At 37.3% G+C, this 24,189-nt stretch overlaps 1 protein-coding gene across 1 annotated transcript in view; it reads right to left on the bottom strand.

The window, feature by feature from the left end:
* EIF4G3 (eukaryotic translation initiation factor 4 gamma 3) overlaps positions 1-24,189 on the bottom strand; it is a 371,582-nt gene that overhangs the window by 273,108 nt on the left and 74,285 nt on the right. The window contains exon 2 of the mRNA XM_044667830.1: positions 989-1,064. Within this exon, the coding sequence (XP_044523765.1) occupies positions 989-1,064 (76 nt within the window). The remainder of the gene's footprint in view (positions 1-988; positions 1,065-24,189) is intronic.

Consider the following 24,189-nt stretch of genomic DNA (forward strand, 5'->3'; position numbering starts at 1 on the left):
GCTACCACATTATCATTGTCAGTGCTGAGATTAAATAGAATAAAGCTATCAATGAGTTAAATTTAGAAAACATATTAGTTTAGACAAGCCAAGTTTCACACATATAAAACATTTAAATCCAAGTTTAAAGTTTAAGAAGCATAGAATTTTTCATGGAAACAGTCAATAAATCATATGCAACAAATAAGACATTCTGAGAATCTGAGAGATCCCTAATATTACATTTCAAACTACTTTCTGAAAGAATTTGAAATATCTCTTACAACTTTTAACAGTGTCAGGAAAATGTGAAAATAAAACATTTGAAATTCACACTTAATATGGAGGAAACTGTGACTGTACTAGTATTCATAAAGACCAACCCTTCAGGTCCTCCTAAGAGTTTTGACATCCAATTCCCTTAAGATGGCCACAATCATAAATTCACCCCTTAAACCAGCTGAAATTTATTTCTAATCACATGATAATTACATCCCATGACAGAACTTGAGATCATCAAGTACAAGCTCTTCATTTTACAGATGAGTAACTGAGGTCAGGGAAGTAAGGTCACTTTTTTGTTCAAGGTCACAAAGAGTGAGAGGCAGAGCTGGTATTTGAACCCAAGTCTTGACTCCAAATACAATGCTCTTTTCCACTGTGTTGTAATGCAAAAATTTACTGAATGACTTCTGTTCCACATAAAAAGTATGCTACAGAAAAATATCCCACTCCTCACTTAACTTTTAAGGAAAAGGAAAACTAAGCATATAAACTAAACTTTCTTCATATTCCACCCTCAATCTTGACTAGACCCATGGAAAGATAAATATCTGATTGGCTAAAAACTATCCCTAGAGTTCAGTTTCCACTTCAGTGCTATGAATAAATCACAAAACCAACAATATGAAATTTCATTAAAACAATCCAGTACATGATATATTAGGGATGGCTCTGAGGCAAAGCAGAGCAGCCACATGGCTGAGCCCCACAGCTCTCAAATACTCACAGTGCTGTAAACTGCCGAGACCGTAGGAGTGAAGATTCGATCTTCCAGAGGCTGCTGCACAGGTCCTCTAGGAATTCTAGAATGGTAAGTTAAGGATAACAGAATTCAAACAGATTATGTTCTGCTATAAGAGCAAATCACAAAGAAAAAATGCTTGGTCAAAACACAGGACTACATCCTTTGAGTGACACTTCAGATTCCAAAACAAGAGCATGCCAACCTTCCCAAATGAATCCCCCATACAAATATTACAAAGGAACTGAAAAATGGACAGGCCTCCCAACCTGAAGCCTTGCAGGAGAACTTCCTACCTTACCTTTCCAGATAAAATGACCAGGACACCAAGGCAAGGAGCTAAATGTTATTCATCAGCACTAGAAATGCTGACCAAACTGGGCCAGGCATGCAGAAATGCCTATATAACAACTGTTTCTTTGTTAGTTTCTTCCCACACTACAGCTTTCACATATCCACCCCTAAGAAAACTTTTTTTTTTAATCCCCTCCTATATAATCCAAATTCAAAATGTTTTTGAGTATTCATGGTAGACAAAATATTATCACTTTGCTAAACTTCAGGGCATGAGATTTGAAAAAAACTAAGCCCTCCTATACACTGGCACTATATGGATAAGTTCAATGTCTAAATATGAGGGCTCTGCACATGCACCATCTTAAATAGTACTGCCAAAAAGTTATAATCCCAAAATGAACTGAAACATTTCTGCCTTATTTCCACTTTCCTGACCTTTGCCGTTCATCAAAACCAATATTCTTTACAGGACACCAAGGCAGGTCAGAGTTAAGGACCTAGATTAGAATCCTGGCTCTACTCAGTTACTATTATTGTTTCCTTCTCTAGGCCTCAGTTTCTTAATATGTAAAATGAACAAGGTAGCCTGAATGGCTCTACTTTCCTTTTTAGTTCTAAAGTGCATAATTTTAATTCAAGAACCAACTCGGAGCCAACTGCTTAAAGTAACAGTGCTTAATAACACTAATTTTGGTAAAAGTACCTCAAACTATAGCAAGCCAAAAAATAGCATTTGAAATATTATTCTTTATGAAATATAGTAAGACACGGTAAATGTATTAGTTGATTTGCTCATTTTAAATTTTTGTCACTATGAATGACTCAATGGGTAATGGAATTGGGCAAACACTTATGAATTGAAAATCAACACAAGAACAAAATCAACAATAAAAAAAATTTTAAATGAGCTCTCGAAGATAAAAAGAAATGTAATTCTTTCCCCCAATATCATTAACCATTTCTTCAAAAGAAATCTGATCTGATCTTGTAGGGTTCTTTAAAGAAAGTAGTACAAGTTGTTGTATAATAGGAAAATCCCCAGAGTCCAGTAACTACTCTGCAACTAACTGGCTCTGTTATCTTGAGCAACTGCTATCACTCAAGTCCACTTTTTCATCTATATAATGAGGAAATGTACTAAGATGTCTCAAGGTCCAGAAGGACAGCTCCAATATACTATGCAACTAAGATACTAGTTGCTGGTGTTGCTATTATCCTATCTAGATTTAAGCAGAGGTTAAAAGTGCAACATTTGGCTCAAAAGGCCCAAAATACTTCACGTGGACTCAGAACAGAAACTGAAAAGGTTTCCCCAGGCCTTATTTAAACTTTTTTTTTTCCTGGTAAAGGAGCAATTTCTCAACAGTATATGATGAATTAAGCCTTCAGAGAGTCTTATTGATTCCTCTACATTGAAGATTATCGCCCAACTGGAATAAAACTTTCACTGAATCAAGAATTCTGTAGTGATCACATTAGCAGAAATCATGGAGTTTGTATTTCTTCTGAAATGTAGATCCTGTTCTCTTTCAGGCAGAGCAGGAGAATCAAGCCTCCCATAAGTAATCAGCACCTCAAAATCTGGTCATTCTTATGTCATACTATCTTGAGAAGTAAAGCTCTAGGTTCTCAATGTCCATTTCAATGATTCTATCACTTTTATTATGCACTAGATTTCTCAAAAGACAATCTCAAAGACTACAGCTTTCCCAGTAACAGTTTCTCTCCAGCCATTACTAGAGGATGGTAATTTCATTTATTTTATTCCATGTGAATTACCTAGGAGAAAAATGATATAACCTGGTAAAATAACAAATGCCCTATTGTCTTCTATGTATTCAGAATCATATCCAAAAGTCTTAGGAAAAGAATGCTGAAAATGGGATTCAGGAGACCTACATCTTTAGTGGATCTCTACCTGACCCTTCTTTGTCTTCATTATATCCTTAATTCCTTCCGTGCTTCAGTTTTACTAATAGGAATAACAATGCTTTCGCAAACTATTTTGTGGTTATTAAATGAACAGATGAATGAATGAAGTAGTTTCCTTAACTTCGTTACAGGAAATCTTTCTCAAATTAAAAGTATATCACTTAACCCCTGGAAATTGTCAACCAAAGTGCTGACAGCTCAAAAGTAAATTTTTAAAAAATCTATATTTATGAAAAGATCCTCTGGGAATTATGAGCTAAGGAAAGATATTATAACCAATGCCACTTGGGATAGTTCCTGACTACAGAAATAAGTTAAGCCATGGATTCATCAAGAGCACAGAAATTAGGGGCATCTAAGTGGCTCAGTGGACTGAGAACCAGGCCTAGAGACAGGAGGTCCTGGGTTCAAATCTGGCCTCAGACACTTCTCCTAGCTGTGATACCCTGGGCCAAAGTCATTTAACCCCCATTTCCTAGCCCTTACTACTCTTCTGCCTTAGAACCAATACCTAGTACTGATTCTAAGACAGAAGGTAAGGGTTTTGTTGTTGTTTATTTTTAAAGCACAGAAGTTGGTGGCCATACTAGTACTCTATAGTTCATGGACTCTTTAACAGTTTAGAACTGGGCCCTCTCCTATGAAATATAAAGAAACAAAGTCCCAATAAATGAAGCACTTTGCCCAAGTCATAGAGAGTGTTTAAAGGCAGAGCAAAACTAGAACTAAAGTTCTTTAATGTGTCTTGGTCTTTGTTTCTGAAAAATCCCCAGGCTGGTCCTTTCTGCCTCACATCCTAATTATCTATCCATTTAGAAAATAAATGAAATGGCTTTGTTATCATAGTTGAAAAAGACTGGCCACACTCTACAGTTTTAGTTTAAGCAAACAGTTTTTGTTTGTTTTTATTCTAGAAATACATTAGAGAGGGAAATGTTCTGGGCTGTTTCTTTGTTATCTAATCATAAACAGAGTAAGGACAAGAAAATAATAGTCTTCATTCATCATTTAATCCTACAAAAATATTCTGCATCCAGAAGTAGTCATTCACTGATTTTCTTTGGTAGCATCTAGCACAGGACATGCATGACAATTTCAAAACCCAGAGAGAATAAGCTTTTGTAGCAAATATTACCTTCTTTTAACAGATTCCAGGTCTTGTAGCCATTTTAAAAAGATAAGCTCCATAGTCTTAATGTCCAATTCTAATATATCCCTTTCTTCCAGACCCATCCCATTTGTCCACCCAGGGCTCACAGTGCATACCTAAGAACTTAACTGCCTGGATTTTGTAGCCAAGGGAAATCACAAATAATTTTCTGAAAGTGCCAGAATTAACAAAGAAGAAGAATTTAGAAAAAAAAAGATGACCACTATTATCAAGTTTCTGGAAATCAATCTTCTTTCCTATTCCCCTCTGACTCACTGAAGGAACTTTTATGGTCTTAATGACTTTTTATACAAACACCTCTTGAATGGATTTCATTTTCTTTTCCTGCTAACCTGCAGTAGATAGAATACATTCTATGTCTACATAATTGTCAACCTTGGTTTGTTCAATACTTATATTCTTTTCTAGAGTCTCCTGAAGAACAGGCCTTGGTTTTGTCCCCTTTCATCTCAGGATGCAGAGAACTTAAATGAACACATCAAATTTATGGCAGACAAGCTCTCTTTTTACACTTTTTACTTTTGTAGTTAGTACCTCTCCTCTATCTCATATGAGAGATGCCAGTTGATGAACAATGTAAGCAATCCTCCAAGAGCATAAACTACAAAAAAATGGCCATCTGCTTTGTGGAAAAGGATTTCCTCACTAAGAATCTCTGAAACTAATGAAATCATAGATTTGGACCCCCCCCTCCCAAAGGGGGGGAATCTTTAAAGCAACAGTAATTATAAAGCACTGTAAAAGATTAAAAAAAAAACACTCGAGGTTGAGAAACCTTAAAGATCCTATGTAATCTCATCGTTATGTGTGGTGAAAAACTGTAACAACAATGTGAAGGTGAAGAAAACACAGTTTCACACGCAGGTACAATTAAATAGCTCAGAACCAGCATATTTAGGAAGTTGGTTTGACAGAGAATGGAGAAAACCAAAGGAGCACTTGGTTTACCTTCTTTTACCTAACTCGAAAAGACCAAAACACAGGTGTTAAGAGAAAAAGCACACAGCAGAGAACTTTTTTGGCCAAATCCTAGTTTTGTAATATATCACTGGCCTGACTTAGAAGAAGTCAAACTAGCTTTAATTTCCTAATCTCTAAAATGAGCATACTACTACTATCTAATCTACTTTACTTCATGGTCATGTTCAGAGCACCATATAAAATAATCACTGTAAAGAGTTTTGCAACAGTAAATGGTAATAAATGTCAGCTATATTTTTTTAAAAAAGCTAAAGTTAATAGAGAATTATCAGTTAGAAAAAAGAGGATATTTAGAAACCTTATTCATATAATTCAAGCCATTTGTTTTGAAGGAAAACTCAATATTCAGAGACATAAAAAGAGGCTTTTAAACCATGGGAACCAAGTAAAAAGTAATTCTATTATATTTGAACCTTGTGATGGAAAAAAAATGTTATAGGCCATCAAAGAGCTTATGACTTCAAGTGAACCTGCTCTGCCTCCCATTCCTCCACACAGATAAGATATTCAAACCACTTTGAGATAATTTTTAAGAGCCACTATGGTCCAAACAGTAAATCTACAAATGTCAAAATAAAACATTTTGAGTAAGGGTTCACTCACCTAACTCCATAAACTAGTGTCCAATAGGGAAGCTGAACAGTTACTAGCATTTGAAGACAAAGGATCTGGGTTCAAATATCAGCTCTGCTTCTAAATACCTGAGTGAACTTGGACAAATCATTTCCAGCCTTTAGTTCAGTTTCCTTAACTGTAAAATGAGAGAATTGGCCTAGAGAATAGTATCCAAGATCCCTGCATGCTTAGCTTGAAATTCTTTGAGACAATGAAAGTCATTTTTAATGTCATAAATAGTCAGTACACTCCTCAATGTAGGCCCTCTCTAGAAAGCAGACAAGCTGAGGACACAAACTGGGCCTAAAATTACTTTTTTTTACATATGAAATTTGTAAAATTTGATTTAATTAATTATGATTACTCAAAGACAATTCTTTGAGAAATGAAGCAAATATTCATTCACAACATCAGTAAGTTTAAAAAAGCATTGTAGTATGTAGATACGTGTTTGTTAGTTACTAGCAAATTACTTGGGATCTTTCACAAATATTGCTGATATTAATGCAGAAAAATTCTTTACTTAAACATTTTCCTCAAAATATAGGGTCACATTTGAAACCACAAGATAAAAAAAGGGGGGGAGAGACCCAGTAAAAAAATTCAGATCCAAAAATAGTGCCAAAATATTCATAGCTTCCTTTACCCAAAATCATATTTAAAAAAAGCAAGAATTATCTCCAAATGTCCAGAGAACCCCTCCCCCAAAGAGGATTTTGTTCTGGTGTTTATATTTCAAACCAAAAAGCTGACTTAATGATTTAAGATTGCTGTTTAAACCTAGAAAATAATACCAATCAGCAGATGACAAGCATCGCTTCACATTTCCCTAAGAAATGAGTGAATTTCAAATACTAACTTGAATGAAATATCATATTACAGCATATTTCTCAAAATGGTTGCATTTTTCATCCTAATGGTGAATGCCACTGAGCTTATTATCAGCTCTCAACAAGCCTTTATCCCAAAAATAAATCTCTGGTTGTTTCTGTCACCTTCAGGTGGAGATAAGCAAATATCTTCTCCGATTACACCTGAAAATCTGTCCCAACCAATAAGGAATGGAACCTGCTGTAGAACATACCTTTTTACCTCATTATAGAAATAGATCAAGTGTCCCCCCTTCCCCAACACTCTAGCTCACAGATTACCATTTCTCGGTATGTTTCAACTTGGCTTATGTTTTGTTATTAGTTAACAAAGAAGTCATTAGTCAGATTATAGAAATAGGTAACAACTGAACTAATTGTGATCACAAGTGGAAAAACAAAGACAAGAATATTCAAATTTCTCCATTGATTTTTTTGGCTTGCAAAAATTCTTTCCAAAAGAACACAATATTAATATTTAAAGGTGCACATATAATAGAAAGCATCATATTAAGGTACTCACTACAAATCCTCAAAATTCAAGGCATTCACATTTAGTTATGGATTGCTAGGTTTGATCTGATTTTAGTACCAAAGAACTTAAGTGGGGGGAAAACTGCAGAACACAGTTAATATTGCCTACCTATACCATAGAGGAAACAGGTCATAAAGATCCATTTTAAGATCCAAGCAGCTCAAGTTATGTAACATCATGGATGTTTATGGAAACTTCCTCAATGATGAGCTCTCTTCCAAGGGCAGCCTTTTATCCCCTGGCAGCCTTACCTAGCACAGTCAGCACCTCCACAAAGGGATGATTCTGAAGAATTCTTTCTTTAAGGATAGCATGCCATGGGAACGTCTTCCTTCAGCTGGCTCCAACACTAACACTGCATCTCTAGCACGGGGCGAGGCTCCAGCTTCCTTGAGCTGACTCCTCTTTCCTTCCAAAGCAAAGATACTGCAACCCAGCAGAGTACACCAGCTAGTCTTAAAGTAACAGCTGCAACCAGAATCCAGCCAGTCAAATACCTTCTTGAAAGCCATCAAGTTTAACCTCTAAATGCTCATTTGCTCTCTATCCAGTGGCTTCTCTCTAAAAGGAGGCAATGCTACAAATCCTGCTTACTAACACTTCCTCAAAAGCATTTTCTTGAGAGAAACATACAACTGCAAAGATTCATTCACTGCAGCATCTTTCCTGTATCGCCTCAGTAACAGGGAAGAACATCTGAAAAGGAATCTCATTCCCCAGTTTCCTCTTTCCTCAACAGTGCTTCCAAATTAGAAAGAAATTAACCTCTTACAACCAACAAGAAGGAACAGGACTTAAATACTGTGCACCACAAATATACAAAATAGAACATATATGCCTTTGTACCAATGGTTCCAAAGCTCCATTTTAAAACAACCACTATCATTAGATAAACTAATTCCTACCTTCATAACATTTCTCCAATATGCAACCCCACCTTCTCTCCTCTGACATCATCACCCATGACTTGCCTGGATTATTTCTAAAACCTGCTAGTGGGTCTGCCTGCCTCTAGCTTCTGCCCAAGCCACTCAGCTGTCAAACATGACCTTCCTAAAGTGTAGATCTGAGCAAATCGTCACCACCACCCATTCAATAAACTCTAGCAACTATCATCTCCCAGATCAAATCTAAAATCCTTTAAAATTCAAAGCCCTACCTAACCTGTCTCCTCCTACCTTTCCACTCCTCTGACATCCTGTTCTCCACACACACTCGAAGCCTCCTGGCTGTTCCTTGCTTATGACACACCTGGAACTCTCTCCTTTGTCATCTCCATGCTTCTAGCTTCCCTGGATTCCTTCAAGTCTCAGTTAAAAAGCCACCTTCTACAAAATGCCTTGCTCAGTCCTTAAGCTGCCTTGCCTTTCCTCTGAGATCATTCCCGATCTGTCCTGTAGATGTCTTGTTTGCACAGTTGTTCATCCATGTTGTCTCCGTCAGTGAGCTCCTTGAGGGCACGAACTGTCCTTTGCTTTTCTTTGTTCCCAGAGCTTAGCTCAGTGCCTGGCACATAGTAGACACTTAATAAATGCTATCTGATCATGTAACTGCCTAATAATCAAGCTGTAAATAAGTATACTCCCTTGACATCATAAATTTTAATGAAGCCTTTAAAAAATACTAGTCATTTCAGTCTACCACAGTGATTTGCATACCAAAGACACTAAATACATATTGGTTGTATACCACAACTAGAATTTAGCTATGAGATTTTTAAGTCAATTTTTTTAAAAAAGGCTCCAAATAAGATTCACATGTCTGTGTTTTGTTTATATTGCAATCCTAAACAAAAACTGCATGCTGTGATTATTATAGTGAAATGATTACACAACTTTTTTTAGTCAATAAACCTCTATTAAGTAGCCCAATGGGCTGGGCATTATGCTCAGAATATAAAGACAAAACCTCCACAACTCCTATCCTGGATGAGCCTGCAGTTTACTTAGGGAAAAGAATATGAACACAGGAAAGTCTGTAAAAACTATACAAAGCAATTTGCAGTAGGCCTCTATCACATGGAAGAGGGCCAATTAGGCAGCCCCCATGTAAGAGGAGGTATGTGGGTAGAGCCTCAAAAGAATCTGTAACAAAATGAAGAGGGAGCATATTTCAAAGCATGGGGGAACAAGATGGTCGGTGTAAAGTCATGAAGAAAATATTGCCTACAGACAACCCTGGGCAGGTCTGGACTGAAGGTAGAAGGAATAAAAGACCTTGGACTGGGAAGGTGGGCTGGTGGCAGATCAAGAGAGCCTTTAAAAACCAATCACCAATACAAAGATTTTATCCTAGAACTGAGCTTTAAGAATTCTAAGAAACCTGGGGAATCCTGTAGATCCCACAACATGAGCAGAACCAGGTCAATATGTAAAATGATGACAGCAGCATAAAGGTCATTAGGTTAGATAAACAGAAGAACGTGGTAAGCCAGGTAAAAGAAAATGAGGAAGAATAGTGAGCTAGCAAGAGAAGCAGGGAAGAACAAATCCTGGGAGAGGAAAGCATAAATCAATCAATCAAACAAATAATAAACATTTTCTAGTTGCCTACCATTTGCCAGGACCAAGAGATAAAACAGTAGAAACAGTGCCTGCTTTCAAGGAGCATATATTTGACTTGAACCCAGAAGGCTGGCAGTCAATTCTAATGTTGAAGAAAGGTCAAGAGAGATTTTCGGAAAGAGGCTGTGGGAAGTGGCAATTAAGAGATCACCTTGAAGATGGTAGTTTCAGCTATGTGAGGAGCTCAGGGAGGAGACATGACAAGAGGCCAACAAGTGAGTGAGACGGACATGGGGATGTAGAGCTCCAGCTGCTTCTGATATGAGTTTGGTCATAAGAGAGTGATCAACAACTGTGATAGATTTAGCTATCATTGACAATATAAAGATCCAGAAAAATTCTGAGGGACTTATGACAAAAAATGCTATCTACCTTCAGGGAAAGAATTGTTAGGAGTCAGAATGTAAATGAAAGCATACAATCTTTCAATTGTTTATTTTGGTTTACGTTTTGAGGTTTTGGTTTTATAGGATTATTCACTTACAAAAATGATCAACATAGAAATGTTTTGCGTGATAATACATGTATAACCCAGATCAAATTGCCTGGCAGTACCAGGAGGGGGAAGGGAAGGCAAGGCAGGAGGAAAGTTTGACCATATAACTTGGGAAAATGTATAAAGAAATTTGTTATTACATGTAATTGAATAGATATAGATAGACAGACAGACAGATAGATAAGATAAATAGACAGATAAAATATAAAAGAAAAAAAAAAGGAAAAAAATCAAGGACAACACCTCAAAGAGGAAAAGCTCAACTAAAGGGATTTTTAAGAATGGAAGAAACTCAAAACATGACTCCAAACTGACAGGAAGAAGCCACTAGGATAGGTGGGGAAATGATCCTGGAGGCAAACTTCTGGCAGAGATGCCAGGAAACCATATCAAGAGGATCCCTCTTTAGGAGAGAGTGAAGTAAAGAAGACAAGAATGGAAGGGGTGGCAAAAAGAGCTTAAGATATAGAAGAGAGAAGAAGAGATAAATGTCTTCTATTTTCTCAGTAAAGTGTGAAGTAAGGTATTCTAATAGAGCCAAGAGGGAGGTTTGAAGCCTCTCTAGATAGTGGAATAGTCAGTTGGGGAAGAAGAGTAAAAGGATTGATTTGGGGAGATAAAATGAAAATCTACAGAAGATCCAGGAGTAGGCTGGTAAATGTTTAATAAGTGGCTTCCTGGGGAGAAAAAAAATACATTGGATGAACTTTCAATTTTATTCTGCATTGTTAACATTTTCTTCATTTTAAGTCTAGACCAGTGGTTCCCAAACTTTTTTGGCCTACTGCCCCCTTTCCAGAAAAAAATATTACTTAGCCCCCTGGAAAGTAATTTTTTTTAAATTTTAATAGCAATTAATAGGAAAGATAAATACACCTATGGCCATCACCGCTCCCCTGGATCGCTGCAGCACCCACCAGGGGGTGGTGGTGCCCACTTTGGGAATCACTGCTCTAGACAATCAGTCAAACATAATTCAAGTCCCAATTTGGAGATTTCCTGACTCCAAAATTTAAGCACTGAGACTGAAATTTTGATAATCAGCTCACCTGTAAGAGCTGGCTACAGCCCACCTCTGAGTGGACCAATCAGCATATGTTCATTAGTAAGGGTCAGCAAGGCATAAGTGATCATGGGACAAGGGGGCAAAGGATTCAAGGGGAGGATAGCACATACATGAAACAGCTAACTATAGGAGACAGGAAAAAGGAGACAAACAGAATAGAGGTGCTGGTATCAGACAGCAATGAAGAGGAACTATTGGGTCTGAGTAAAGATGAAAAACTGATTTAGGAGGAATAATGAACAGAGAGAAATGGAAAAGTATAATCCTAAACAAAAACTCAGCGTTAATAAGTTATTATAATTATGTGTCTGTATATGTGTGTATGTATGCACATATACATATACACATACATGCATATATATATACATATAAAATATGAATTTGAGAAATGGCATCTTAGGATGGATTGTTCCAATGAGCAAGCAATCTCTCTCAGCTTTGAAAGCAATTCAAGATTATCAAAATTTGAACCGAAAGGCAAGCTTGAGGCATGCCAAAGAACTCTTAATCAGATACATACACAGACTGAGAGGAAAGCTCAGAGTCTACACAAATGGAGACGCAAAAGAAGCACAGGGACATGGCTGGAAAGAGCTAATAGAACAGGGCAATAGCCAGAAGGAGACAGACGAAGCAGTTTCACACCTCAGGAGTCTGGTTCCAACGGGAGCTCCTTCATCTGGAATAAGGGACAAAAGGGTCCCTACCATTTAAAGCTCCCAGTTCTTGATCTTGTTTGGTTATCAGCCAATCAGTTCTTTCCCCTCTTCACCTGATGTTCTTACAGATCTGCTTCCCATCAAGTCCCCAACTAGCAAAAATATCAGGACTTAAAGAATTTGGTCACTGAAGGGGAGGGGAGGATCCATATCTCACACAGATACAATAACAACTCATGTCTAAGTATCATTCTTTTTGTACCAAGTGTTTCCACACAACCAAACAAGAAGGTAACCTGGATACTACTGTACCCATTTTACAAATGGGGAAGGAAATAGCTTCAAAGATTAGATGACACGTCCAAAGTCACAAATCTAAGTGTGAAAGCTGGGTCTTGAACCCAGGTCTTCTGGCTCCAAGTCTAGACAGAAAGCTGAATCCAGATATAAGAACACATTTCCAGAAACCAATTAATGAAGTATGAAACTTTATCCATTGAACTCCTAAGAAGACATAATATAATCATTATTCTCATTCACATTTCAATAGTGGTGTAAGAAGCCCACAAAAGTATTAGTTTAACTAAAAGTTGATTTTGATCCATCAAAAATGATCCCTGCCCTGGGAAAAACCTAATAATATAAGAGACAGAGAAATGATATGAACCAACAGGGAAGCAAGGGGTGCCCGCTTCCAAATTTCCTCCTGAAATCATTAGTGATCACCTAAGAACACCTAAGATCGCCTAAGATCCAAGCTTATTTGAATGGCTACAAAAATGCCTCATAAGATGCAAACAGAGGGCAACGCACAAAACAAAGTTAATACTCCTGATATTCAAAACTGGAAACAAGAGGGCTAACTTAGAATGATTAGAGCAAACTAAGTGGAAATGTTTTATTTCAAGACATCATTATTCAGGGGGCAGGTAGGTGGCTCTGAGAATTTGAGAGTCAGACCTAGAGATGGAAGGTCCTGGGTTCAAATCGGGCCTCAGACGCCTAGCTGTGTGATCCTGAGCAAGTCACTTATCCCCCATTGCCTCGCCTCTACTCATCTTCTTCTGTCTTCAAACAAACACTAAGACAGAGGTAAGGATTTAAAAAAAAAAAAAGCATCCTCATTTCATAGGATAAAGAGTATAGATCTAGTGAAAACCACCTTCTGCCTTGCTGTCCACTATGTATAGCTTCTCTTTTTTAGTTTTTCATAGATTGTAGCTGTCATCTGGATTCCTGACCCTCTGATCGATAATATCATCTTGTATGCACTATAGCTTTATAATAAAAAAAATCCTTTTTTTCTACAGGATTTCATTTGATTCTTACCACAGTACTTTGGAAAAAGTAATCAAAATATATTTATCTCTATTTTTCCAAGAAGGAAACTGAGGCTCTGGGAAGTCCAAAATCACCCAAAAGCCCTCCACTAGGAAATGAAAGAATCCTGATTCACCACAAGCTATCCATCTGACCAAGGCCAGGACTTGGCACTCTTTCACATAGTGTTTCCACAGTGCACTGCTATCATAGCTATAGAGGCACTTGCAAAAAGAAGCTTAAGGGAATCAATAAGCTCAGAGCTGCACGGAGATATGTACACACATACCCTGGGAGAACATAATACGTGCTCCATCGGTTGCCACTCACAAATAGAAAAATATCCATGATAAGCAAAGGTGACATACATATTTCTCAAAAGAGCAATACAATAGGGAACCTAACATGACCTTAGTTTTGTTTGTTTTGAATCATTTTCGTGGCTTACGAGGAAACATGATTATGGAAAGGCTTCATTGTTCTAAGAATCAGGAAAATTAAACTTTTCCCAATTTGTCATGTTTATTTATCTTTTGCCATTTAGACTGTAATAGCAACAAAATTCTCTTTTATTTTTCCTTTTCCCTTCTATTCACTTTAAATGCCTAGCTCCTAAAACCTTTAAATCTAAATAGTTCTATTCTACTAAAAAAAATTGATAACATTTGAACTTGAAAGTCTATAGACTTCCTGTGAGTTTTTGAGAAACTAGTCTCAAAATACTTATCCAGAAAACTGTTTTCTGATGTTGGCCCATTCTCTTCCAAGAGAACATAGCCTACACCAACTGAACTCAAAATGATGGCTTCACTCACCTTTGTAAAGCTCTCTTAAGTTCCAGGCCCTGGGTCTGCTCCTAACGTGGACAAGGCACTTCACCACTCTGGGCCTCAAATTCTTCAACCATAAAACTCTCTGAAGAGGTTGTATAAGAAAGTCTGAAGTCCTTCTCAGCTCTAGTATACTAGAAGTCTATTCTGTAAAGAATGGAAGCCAACTATGCCAGGACCAAATAATTATAGACTGAGATCTTTTGATAACTATTATCCCAGAAGGGAGTTCTAAATCTTTTTCTGAGAACCAAAAATGTCAAATCCAGACAATTCTCTGATCTTCTGGGCTATACTCAGGTTTTCTCTTAACTGCTGTGTAAGCTTCAGTAAGATGATAAGTTTAAGATCAATAAGTGTTGACCAAAAGTCATCTGCATTACGATAAAATCAATCCAAGTCCAAGAACAGAAAAGACTGCACCTGAAGACCTTTCATTAATGCCAAGTGAAATAAAGGTGACACAAGTTTCCAGGGGAGGAACTTCCTTAGTTCTGAATCCGTTACCAATGGATGGTTGATGAGGCACAAATGACTGGTCATGCTGACATGCCACATTTCACTGGACTTAGGACCTCATAACAGCAGCTGAATACATCTACTTAATGACTTTGAAAAGCACTCCCACAGCAACTGACTAGATAAGCAAAGATACATGGGAAAAACTGGCAGAAATATCTAAATGGAAATAACTGGGAATTTAGGTGTGATTCTAGATTCATAACAGAATGAAATGGTTAAGAATGTCACTCTTTTCCCAACTGGAGATTTGACTTTTTGATGGTTCACTCTGAAAAATACAAAGTACTTGGCATCCATATCTACTGAGCCTAATCTTGGCTGAAGATGAGAGGATATGAACATTCTGCAGGCCACTCCCTTTGAAAAGAGTAAGAATCATTGACCTGCTTATGTTTTTATAGCATACTGCACTCTTTTTCTGTCGTCTCATTTGATCTTAGCTCTAAAAAGTAAAAAAGCGGCCACCTGTTCATTAAACAAATAAGCTAGTGAAGCCCATTTGGCAAGAAGTCTCCTGATGAAAGCCAGTTTCAGAAAAAGCCAACAATCCAGAAAAGTTTTATTTGGATACAAGGGAAAAAATACAATCAATTCAAAACTCCTAAGATTTTGAAGAATGAGAGGGAAGAGTAGCCATAGATACTGGAGAAAATGGAAGGGCACTAGGGAGAAAAATAACAATACAATTAGATGTAGACTTAGAATTTAAATTCCTAGGCGGTAAGTCTTACTCAATTCAACCAATTTATTAGACACTGCTTTTTACACATTCCTTTGCTTGTAGAAAACAAAGACACAGTCCCTGCCCTCAAGGACAAACAACAAAGTAAGTGAGATTAAGAAATAACCATATAATTATATTGAAAATCACAGGGACAGGGAAAGCCCTGTGACTTCATTGGTAAATAAAAGAAAATAAAGGAGGGGTAGCATGTAGGTCAGCATCTTCTATGAAACTGAGAGCCTTAGGGAGTTGTGTGGGGCAAGTAACAATTAAGGGAATAGCCTAGGCCCACAAAACCACTATACTTCAGCAGCAGGACTTGAACTCAGGTCTCCTATCCTAGACTCCAAGGCCAGCCCTCTAGCCACCAAAGCAAACCCTTATTATAATGAAAATCATAATACAACTTAAAATAGGATAAGCATATGAGAGGCACCAAAGTACTTTGAGAAACCATGTCACAGATGTACACTTTATTTGCTTAACATACTAAGAACATTCAATATTATATTCACATCGGTTTCAATTCAACAAGCATTTATTAAGTATATGTTAAGTACAAAACACTATAAAAGACAAAAACACAATGGTCTCAGGCCCTAAAGAGCTGACACTCTACTAGAGGGAAATAACTTGTGCAGAGAAATACAAAATATTTACAAAATAAACAGAAAGGAATTTTGGGAAGAAACATTAATAAGGGGAGGATCAAGGTCAGCATCTTCTGGTGACATTTGTGTTGATCTCTGAAGGACACCAAGAAGCAAAAGAGAGAAAGCCTTCCAGGCACAGGGGAATGACCCCAGTAAAGATGCTGCACTGAAGCAAGAGAGAGAATTCATGTGAAAGAAACATCAAGAAGTCAGTCTGACTGGAATGTAATGTAAAATAAGGGAAAACAACATGTAATTAGGAAAGACAGACTGGAACCAAATTTTGATGGACTTTGAATGCCAGAGTAAGTCAATAAACATTTATTAAGTGCCTACTATGTGCCAGGCACTATGCTAAGCTCAGGGTATAAAAAGCTAAAGGAACTATTAGAGGGATGGAGGTGGAGGCACAGTGAAGTGGCTCATTGGATAGAGATCCAGGCCTGGAGATGCTTCCTAGCTGTGTGACCCTGGGCAAGTCACACTTAATCCCAATTGCCCCCATGATAGGCAAACTATAGCCTGAGGACCAGATGTGGCCCCCTGAAATGTTCTATCAGTACAATGAAACTTCGAGAGAATTGCCTGAGAAACAGACTGACAGATGAGCATTTCCTTTCCTTTGGCCCCTCTTTAAAAAGTTTGCCCATCACTGGTCTAGGCCTTACTGCTCTTTTGCCTTGGAATCAATATTTAGGATCTATTCTAAGACAGAAGAAAGCTCACATGCAAATAACTATGTATACAGAAACTACATACAGAATCAATTGGAACTAAAGAATAAAATTTCAGGGAATTGGGCAATGAGAAGCTGCCAAAACTCCTTGAGCAGGGGAATGCTACTGTGGTCAGAGTTGTGCCAAAGGAATTATCAATGTAGAAGCTATATGAAGGAGGGATGGAGAGAGGAGAGACTTAAGAGAAACAAATTAGGAGATTTCTGCACCAGGAGAATAGTATACAGTAACAGCAATATTATACTGATCATCAACTACTTTGATTAAGACTCAATTTCAAAGTTTCTCCACCTCCAGAGAAGACTGATAAACACTGAGTACAGACTGAAACTGATTTTTTTAACTTTATTTTTATTTCTCTCTCTCGCTCTCTCTTTTTTTTTTTTTTGCAACATGGCTAATATGGAAATATTTTGTATGACTTTCACATGTATAATTGCAACCATATTGCCTGTCTCCTCCTCAAGTGGAAGAGGGGCAGAAGGGAGAATATGAAAGAAAATTTTTAAAAATGAATGTTAAATAAGGTATATTTTAAAAAACAATAAATAATTTTAAAACACATCTACAATACTCTAAGTTAAAAGGTAAAAAGTATATACACTACAGTGTGGAATAAAAAAGAATGCAAAAGGTGGTGAAGAGGTACAAACGGCAAGATTTGGCAAGTGATGAGTATGGGAGAGGGAAAAGCTGAAGATGATTCCAGGGTTTTGAACCTGGTGGAAGACAGGATCATGGTGATCTTGACACAAATGAAATAGTTAGGAGTAGAAATGACCTTTTAGGGGGGAACGATCAGAAGTTCTGTTTTGGTCATATTTTTGACACATCTAGGCAGTGATACTGAAAAAGGCAGCTGCAATACAGAACATAAGCTTGGAAGTAAGGGTTAATTATGAAAAATTGGCTGCACTGGACCTTATGAGATGGCCAAGAGGCTATAACAGAAAAAGGAGAAATGGGCTCTAGACAGAGCCTGGGGGTATATACACACATAGAATTTGGAGCCTCAAAAAAATGACAATGAGTATTTAAAAGAATGATATATTTTTAAAAGTTCAGTAAAAAAAAACATCTATTAGGTAAGAAACAACACATTATATTATGAAAAATTCTACCTTGGTTTCTTTTTAAATGTGCAAAGAACCACACTCCAGAAAGAGACAAAGAAAATATGATGAAAACCCTAATTTCTCTAAAAAGAAACTGGTGGAATAAGGAACTATTGTAATCCTTGTGCTATGTGATTAAAAGTATCTGACAGACAATAGCCAGAGAAGGGGAAGAATGGGCTGGAATCATCAAGCGTTGGGGCCAATAACTAGAAGGAGAAAGGAGAGCACTTTTGCCATTATGAGAAAATGAAATTAGCAAAATGGGAAACAAGCCAGAAGTCCAAAGCTACAGTACCTTGAGATTCCTCAACTTTGTGATAGGAGGACAAAGGTCAGTAAGGATCAGAATCATTTCATTTCCAGGAAAGATTTTATTTATTGTTCGTTTGTTTTTAAACCCTTACCTTCCATCTTGGAATCAATACCATGCATTGGTTCCAAGGCAGAAGAGTGGTAAGGGTAGACAATGGGGGTAAGTGACTTGCCCAGGATCACACAGCTAGGAAGTGTCTGAGGTCAAATTTGAACCCAGGACCTCCTGTCTCTGGGCCTGGCTCTGAATCTACTGAGCCACCCAGCTGCCACCAAAGAAAGATTTTAGATCAAAAGCATAAACAGAAAACAATAGTATATATTTTTTAAACTGTAACAAATCCAAAATTGAGTAAAAAACAGATAAAGAATTATCTAAAGTGGACGAGAGATGTTCTGAGATGTGACTAGCAAATGAGAAAGGGACAGACAGTAAGAGTCATAGAATGTACTAGAAGTGACCTGAGAACATGAAATGCTGGGTCAACAAGAGTTCTTTGAAACTATCCAGTCTAAGGGAAAAGAAACACACTGGGGTGACAGAGGTGGCGGCAGCAGCAGAGACTGACCAGAGAATGGAGCTGAGAGGGCTGCCAACCCCAAAGCTATACAAATCTATTATACCTATCAGCAAAGAAGAGATCCTGGATCTCCTAACTGCCACTCCAAGAAGCAAAAAGTTCTGTAGCCCCAGGGGAAAAAAAAAAAACCATACAAAAATCCTTGACTGAAACAGCAGAACCACTAAAGCAATGATGGGCCAGATGTGGCCCCCTGAAATGTTCTATCCAGCCCTGTGACATTATTCCTAATCTGATGAATTCAATGAGGAGGATACAATACAATGAAACTTCGAAAGAGTTGCCTTAGAAGCAGACTGATAGATGAGCATTTCCTTTCCTTTGGCCCCTCTTTAAAGTTTGCCCATCACTGCACTAAAGGCATTCTACAAAGAAAGTACTAAAAAAGAAAGACCCTTGGTCTTCTTGAAGATCTAACTAACAACAGAAGAGAAACTGATGGAAATAGGCAAAATTCAAGTCCTTTTTTTTTTTTTGTGGACTTCTGGCTTCATTGACATTCAGCACTCCCAATATACCAGATTGGTACCAGCTCTGTTATTGATAAGAGTTTTGCCTGAGGCACTGAGAAGGCAAATTGTCCAAGGTGACAAAACCAGCAATATGTCAGAGAGATGATGAGAAATTGGGTTTCTTACTCGAGACCAGCCCTCTAACAAATGAACTTTACTGGACCTTCCAAAGAACTACTAAGTAGAAAAGTAAAACATTCTGTATGTTTTAAAACAAAACAAAAGATAACCTAAAAGCCAATCCAGCAAATATTTACTAAGAACCTGTTAAGTGCAGGGGCTATTAAGGGCTATAAATACAAAAAATCCCTGCACTAGAACTCACATTCTAATGAAGGGGGACAGCATGAAAACAACTATGTACAAACATGATATAGATAGGAAAAATTGGGAAAAAAATCAACAAGAAGAAAGCAGTAGAATTAAGGTGGGTTGAAAAAGGCTTCTGGCAGAAGGTGTAATTTTGCCCAGATCTTAAGGAGACAAGAGATGAGGAGGTAGAGCATTCTGGGGATAAGGATCAACCAAGCTCAGAAGATGGCTGAAAATGTATGGTACAAAGAACATACAGACATGCCTCAACAAAAAACCTTCCTGAAAAGAGTAAAGGACAATATGCTGGTGTTATATAAGCCAACTAGCCTTAAAGTAAAACATTGGCTGATATTAAGAAGCTAAAAAGTATAGAATTAGAAAATGTGAGAGCTTAGAGATCATCAGTTCCAGCTACTTCATTCTAAAGAGGGAACTGAATCCTCTAGGACAATAACTTGCCCATAGTGACAGAATGACAGAGGAGACAATCTATTGGAGGAGATAGGACAGGATGGGATCACCTGAATGAGTAGAGGGATCAGTCTGGGTAAGGAGAAGGGCCACATTGTCATCTGAGACAGAGTGAAGGAGAAGAAAGTTGCAGAAAGCATCTGAGTGATAGATGAGAAAGAGGGAAGAGGGAGTTTGTAGAGAAAGATCTTAATTTTTTTTTGGTAAAATATAAAAACAGCTAAGAGAGTAGAGGGAAAATTTGAAGTAGGATGAAAAGATTTGGAAGAAAACGATTAAAAGGTGAGAAAGAGTGGGAAAATAAAAAATGATCATAATGTGATAAAGTTGAGTAGCTGGGGCAACTAGAGCATCAAGCACTGGGCCTGGAGTCAGTAAAACTCCTCTTCTTGAGTTCAAACCTAGCCTCTCAGACACTGACTAGCTGTGTGACCCTAGGCGAGTCATTTTCACCCTATATACCCAAGTTTCTTCATTGTAAAATGAGCTAGAGAAAGAAATGGCAAACCACTCCAGTACCTCTGCCAAGAAATCACCAAATGGAGTCACAAAGTGTAGGACATAACTAAAATGACCAAACAACATCAAAGAAGAGTAAGGAAGATAGTAGTTTTCCCAAAATAAACTAGGAAATATAAATCAAACACTGGTTAAAGAAAAATGATAATTCTTCTTCATTTCTGAAAGCTGAGGATGAAACACGTCCTCTTCCACTCAAAAGTGGGAACCTATTGGTATGAATGGTACAGACATTAGCAGGCATGGTTGCTTTACTGAGTAGTTTACTTAATTTGCATTGTCATCAAAAAGGGTTTACTAGAGGGGAAGGGGCACAGAAGGGAAAGAAATTACACAGGGAAATGGTTGAGATAAAAAAGGTCTTTCATACTAAAATGGAAAAAAAAGAAATGGCAGAAAAATAAGAAACAGCATGTACAAATTAAAGTACAATATGAAATAAATGCAAGGTAACTAGAAGGGCACTAGCATCTAGGGAACAAAAAAAAGGCCACATGTAGAGGGTGACAACTGAATGAAACCTAAGAGAAAGCTGGGCTTCTGAAAAGAAGAGATCAAGAGGAAGAGCATCCAAGGAGTTAACTAGTATAAATATAGACTTGGTAGATTGGAAGGTGATGCCTAAGGCTAGTGTGGCAGGGCTACAGAAGAATAGTATATAATAAGGCTGGAAAAGTCATCTGCAGACAAGCTGTGAAGAAGGGAGGCAATTCTCTTTGATCCCAAAAGTCCGGTCATTAAACAAAGTTTGAATCCACTTTAATATGCTATCATCAGGCCTGAATCTCTATATCATGTCCAAAAGCATAACATGAGAGACTGACAAATTATTTGCTGTCTAAGTCTAAATGATGGCTATAAAATTCCCCTGCTCTACAAGTATAATCATTTGAAAAACTTCAAGCAGCAAAGTCAGGGGAAGGGGGGAGAGGGCGAGGCACGGGGGAGTGCAGACAGAGACAGAGAAGGAGAAGGAGAGACAGAGGGAGGAAGGAAGTAGTGGAGAGAGGATGAGGAGAGGAAAGCTCTTGTGAGCTTTCTAATAACAAATTCTAGGATTTTTCTAAGAATCTAAAGTTTCCAGGCCTATATGGTTTTCAGATTGCATTCTCTTGTCTTTTTTGTAAAATGGAATAACAATGCTATTCTCCAAAATCCTCCAAAGATGACTAACAGCAGCTCAATAATCACATCTACCAATCTTTCAGTAACTTAAATACATTATTTATCTGTTATACATTTAATCACTTTAAGTTTCAACATTCTGCCTGGCAATCTCCTTACTCATCTAGGGTTTCTAATAACTACTAGTCTTCATATTCTATTCTTCCTAGGTCCCAGATAATTCTTTTTGAAAGAGAAGTAAAGTAAAAGTTGCAGAGTTCTCTTTTGTTACTCCTTCGCTCATATTCTAAGGTACAGGAAAATGGCTGGTAGTAAAAGCACTAGATTTGAAAGCCAGGAAGACCTAAGTTTGACTTCGACTGAAGACATTTAATACCTTGGTCACCATGGACACTCTAAGGTTTCTGGGTCTCTATTTTTTTTCCTTATCTAAAAAATGAGAGTAATCAAACTTGTAACACTTACTCCTGGGATCTCTAGAAAGCTAAAATATAATGACATATGTGAAGCACCATAAATCTTACTGTTGTTATTGTTGCTGTTTTCTTAAGGTACCTATCTTTCCTTTCATCTCCTACACATATCTTCAAATCTAAATTTCAGTCTCTCTCGTTGGATTCCTTTTTTTTCCAAATCAGAATCGTTTCTGGTTATCTCATCATAATTTTATTTTTAAATTCCCAGGCTCTCAGGGACATCTTTCTCTATAAATATTAAGTCACTAAATCATCACTATCCTTTTTCTGAGCCCTCAAGTCAGCTCTCCCAAAAAGGAAGGCACATATTTTTCAAATCCATCTGTCTTCTCCAGCTCCGTATTATTCCTCAAGATATGTAGTCCTGCTTCTCTACTTGCAGCAATGCAATGATCCAGACAATTCTGAGGGACTTAGGAGAAAGAACATTATCCACATCCAAAGGAAGAACTGTGGGAGCAGAAACACGGAAGAAAAACAACTGCTTGATCTCATGGGTCATTGGGGATACGATTACAGATCACCCTACTAAAGATCACCCTAATGCAAATATTAATAATAATATGGAAATAGGTTTTGATCAATGACATATGTATAACCCAGTGGAATTGCTCATTGGCTATGGGAGGGGGATGGGAGGAGGGGAGGGAAAGAACATTAATCATGTAACCATGAAAAAATATTCTAAATTAGTTCATTAAATAAGTAAAATTAATTTTTTAAAAAAAGCACCCCCCCCAAAAGATATGTAGTCCTGGATAAAGCCCTAAAGACCTTAGAGGCGAGCAGGGTGTTTTGAGCACAACTGTTAATTGAAGGTAAGAGCAACAGGAAAAAGATAGCTCTGAGAAGTAAATAATTAGCTGATATGATTATCTGAATATTAAGTTTGAAATTCTAGAAGTTTGAAATAAACCAATGATAGGCTTTCAGTCCAAGATAGAGTATACCTAAAGAGAACTATTAAAACAGATTTGCCTAGAAATTTGAAAACCTAATTAAGAGAGATTTAAGCTAAAAGTGAAGAAGAAAGATGTTGCCTTACTAAGATGTAAAAGAATGGTAACTAAGAAAAAAGTCAGCAATAAAACATATACTCTAAATTTCTATTTACAAATACACAAAATATATATAACAAAAAAGGGTAAACCAGATATCCAAATGCAAAAAAGCAAATCACCTCATACCTATCATTGAGACTGGAGGCTTGGAGGCATAATTCATGGTCATAATATGATTCTGGAAGTATGTAACTTATTCAAAAGAAACAGCTAAAGGGTGGAAAGTTTAAATAGCATAATGTTTTAAGACATATTGCTATGAGGAAATCCAAGAATCTGAAGGGGGAAATACAGCAGAGAATATTGGGCACAGGTCAATGGCAGAAGAAGGGGAAGCAATATTGTTGTATAAATGTACCACAAACCAGCTGGATGTAATGGAAGAATTAAATGGTTTGGGAAATAGCTAACACTCCTAGTATAGAGTTATTGTAACTGTAATTGTTATTGTTATTGTAATAATAGGAGATAACAACTATCTCAACATCTCATGGAGCACTCTGTGGTCTTTTCATGGTTTTAACAATCTTGAGTTGGCATTTCCTCTTGTTCTCTCTACTTTCTGAAAGCCATTATCCTAGCTGAAGAAAAGTGAAATCAGGAAAATTGTTCTTACTCCTTCTAACCTCCTAACATTGTATAATCTCCTAAAGCAGAAGGACTACTGTGTCCTTGACATTCTTCCAGGCAAATATCACCATTCTAGGTATCTTCAGCATATTTTC

Source organism: Gracilinanus agilis, chromosome 3 (assembly GCF_016433145.1).
Source record: "Gracilinanus agilis isolate LMUSP501 chromosome 3, AgileGrace, whole genome shotgun sequence".
Classification (NCBI taxonomy): Eukaryota; Metazoa; Chordata; class Mammalia; order Didelphimorphia; family Didelphidae; genus Gracilinanus; species Gracilinanus agilis.